The following is a 2,845-nucleotide window of genomic DNA, read 5'->3' on the forward strand; positions in this document are numbered from 1 at the left end:
TGGGATGGGGCTGTGCCACCCCTGACACACAGGGGGCAGGGCATGGTCTCACTCTAGGAGGAGTTTGTTTTGTTTGTACTATTGCATTTGTATTTTTAATTTTCCTAGTAAAGAACTGTTATTCCTGCTCCCATATCTTTGCCTGAGAGCCTCTTAAATTCAAAATTATAATAATTTGTAGGGAGAGGGTTTGAATTTTCCATTTCAAAGCAGGCTCCTGCCTTCCTTAGCAGACACCTGGCTCTTCAAACCAAGACAGAGCCTCCCAACAAACCCTCAACTCAAACCCCACGACCTGGCCGAGGTGTAACTCCTCACACCACGCACACAGAGCAGGCAGCACCTGCCCCATCTCTGGCCCCCCTAAACCCCAAGCTGCATTCCTCCCTCCCAGCTCCTCCTGGCACCTCGTGGGTCTGGTCCCTGCCCTTCTTCAGCCGGATGTGGGCCAGGCGGTTGAGCTTCTTCAGGGTCATGAAGTGCACGCAGCTCTGCACGCGCCGCTCGTCGATCTCCGAGGCCTGAGGGCAGGAGACAGGGGGTGGAAGCAGGAGGGATGGCTGGCACCACCTCTGCAGGCAGCTCCTGCCACAAACAGGGCTCCACGCTTTGCTACGGAGCCACACTTATGTCCCTGGGGCTTCTGAGGGAGCCTCCTGCTGTCAGACCACAGGGCTGTGCTGGGAATAACTGAGAGGGAGTGCAGGCTCCTCAAAGAATCACTGCAGCCATCTTCCTCAGCAGCAGGAACAGGGGTGGCTCAGCCTGGAGCACCTGACGTGTCCCAGGAGCCTGGGAAAGGGAGGCTGTTCCATTTCCAGAGCTAAATCCCTGCCCCAGGAGCCCAATACAAGGGAAATGGTTCCATTTCCAGAGCTCAATTCCTGCCCCACCAGCCCAAGACAAGGAAGGCTGCTCCATTTCCAGAGCTAAATCCCTGTCCCAGCAGCCTGGGAAAGGGAGGTTACTCCATTTCCAGAGCTAAATCCCTGCCCCAGCAGCCCAGGACAAGGAAGGCTGCTCCATTTCCAGAGCCCAATTCCTGCCCCACCGCCTGGCAATTGGAGGCTGCTCCATTCCCAGAGCTCAATTCCTGCCCCACCGCCTGGCAATTGGAGGCTGCTCCATTCCCAGAGCTCAATTCCTGCCCCACCGCCTGGCAATTGGAGGCTGCTCCATTTCCAGAGCTAAATCCCTGCCCCAGGAGCCCAAGACAAGGCAAACTGTTCTATTTCGAGGGTCTCATTTCCTGCCCCAGCAGCCTGGACAAGGGAGGTTATTCCACTTCCAGAGCTCAATTCCTACCCCTGGAGCCCAAGACAAGGGAAATTCTTCAATTTCCAGAGCCCAATCCCTGCCCCAGCAGCCCAAGGCAAGGAAGGCTCCTCCTTTTCCAGACCTAAATCCCTCCCCAGCAGCCCAGGACAAGGAAGGCTGCTCCATTTCCAGAGCCCAATTCCTGCCCCACAGCCTGGCAAAGGGAGGCTGCTCCATTTCCAGAGCCCAATTCCTGCCCCACAGCCTGGCAATTGGAGGCTGCTCCACTTCCCTGTGATGTCCAAGGCATCACAGCTCCTGCTGCCTTTCCCCTGGGATTAATGGGAAACATCAAATGACAGACATGTTACACCCCACGTGGAGGCCTCTCCTCACATTTTCCTTGATGCCCCGGCTCTTCAGCTCCTGGATCTCTGCCATGAGCCTCTGGAGCTCCTGGCAGGTCTCCCTGTAGAGCTCGTAGTCCTTGATGGGGTCCCGCAGATCCACCTCGCTCTCCTCGCTGTAGTACCTGGCATCCTGCCAAGGCAAGAACACCTCCTGTGGCTCATCCCTCCCTCTGGAAAGGGCTCTGGGGGACGAGCTGCCACTTCTGCCTCTGCCCGTGAATCCCATGGCTTTACACAGGGAGAGGACTCAGTTCCAACAATCCCAAACCCAGCAGTCACTAAAACACCTGGCAAAGTCAGGCTGTCTTTAATTGTTATCAATTTGAATTGGCACTGTTGGGGTGTCCTGTGCAGGGCCAGGAGTTGGACTGGAGGATCCTTGTGGATCCCTTCCAACTCAGGATATTCCATGATCTCCATGACCACAGAGGACAATCCAGAAAGGTGATTCCTCCTCCTCCTCCACCCCGCTCCCCACTCTGGCTGATCCTACACTATCCTGCTGCTCACGGGAGGGTTTGAAGGCACCATGCAAATCCCTGAGGGATCTTCCAGCTTTGTGCTCACTCTCCAGAGGAGTGTTTGTGTCTCCTGAAAGAGATGGAAGCAGGTTTAGGAATTCACAGTGGGAGTTTCGGAGGCATTGGAAGCTGGGGGAACTGGATCTCACAATTCATGGACTTCCAGAATGGTTTGGGTGGGAAGGGAGGACTTTAAAGCCCATCCAGTCCCATAGGCAGGGACACCTTCCACCAGCCCAGTTTTCTCCAAGGCCCATCCAACCTGGCCTGGGATGCTGCCAGGATGGGGCAGGCACAGCTTCTCTGGGATTGTTTTCCAGGAGGGAAAGCCAGGCCAGCACAGAGGGGTGTGGGCAGGGCCCTGGGCACGTCTGTACCTGCTCCGTGTCGCCCTTGCCCCGCTTGCCCTCGGCTGGGACCCCGTCCGTGCGGATCACCTTGGGCTTCCTCTTCTTGCTGGACTCGGAGGACATGGTGCTGCCGGCAGGGCTGGGGAGGGAGCACGGGCTGAGTCTGTGGGGGCCAAACCTGCCCGCACCGGGGCTCTGCTGGGCTCCTCCCGCCAGCCCCGCCTGGGCTCTGCAGTGTGCCCTGGGCCTCCCCCCATCGTGCACCTCCCAGCCCTTCCCAGCCCCCCCCAGCGCGGCGGGCCCGGCC

The 2,845-nt window shown here is 57.8% G+C and overlaps 1 protein-coding gene across 3 annotated transcripts in view; it reads right to left on the reverse strand.

The window, feature by feature from the left end:
• The window catches only part of THOC5 (THO complex 5), a 13,392-nt gene extending 10,694 nt beyond the window's left edge, over positions 1–2,698 (reverse strand). Inside the window, exons 1-4 of one of the 3 annotated variants that reach the window (XM_031062464.1) lie at positions 2,566–2,676; positions 2,178–2,258; positions 1,654–1,797; positions 408–521 (exon numbers count right to left, since the gene is read on the reverse strand). In XM_031062464.1, the coding sequence (XP_030918324.1) occupies positions 408–521; positions 1,654–1,797; positions 2,178–2,258; positions 2,566–2,661 (435 nt within the window). In that variant the 5' untranslated portion in view covers positions 2,662–2,676. Of the gene's footprint in view, positions 1–407; positions 522–1,653; positions 1,798–2,177; positions 2,259–2,565 lie in introns of all 3 variants that reach the window. The other 2 variants (XM_005427585.2, XM_031062465.1) reach the window with 2 other exon arrangements.
• Positions 2,699–2,845: the final 147 nt, after the last annotated feature.

This window comes from Geospiza fortis, unplaced genomic scaffold, assembly GCF_000277835.1.
Source record: "Geospiza fortis unplaced genomic scaffold, GeoFor_1.0 scaffold224, whole genome shotgun sequence".
In the NCBI taxonomy this organism is placed as follows: Eukaryota; Metazoa; Chordata; class Aves; order Passeriformes; family Thraupidae; genus Geospiza; species Geospiza fortis.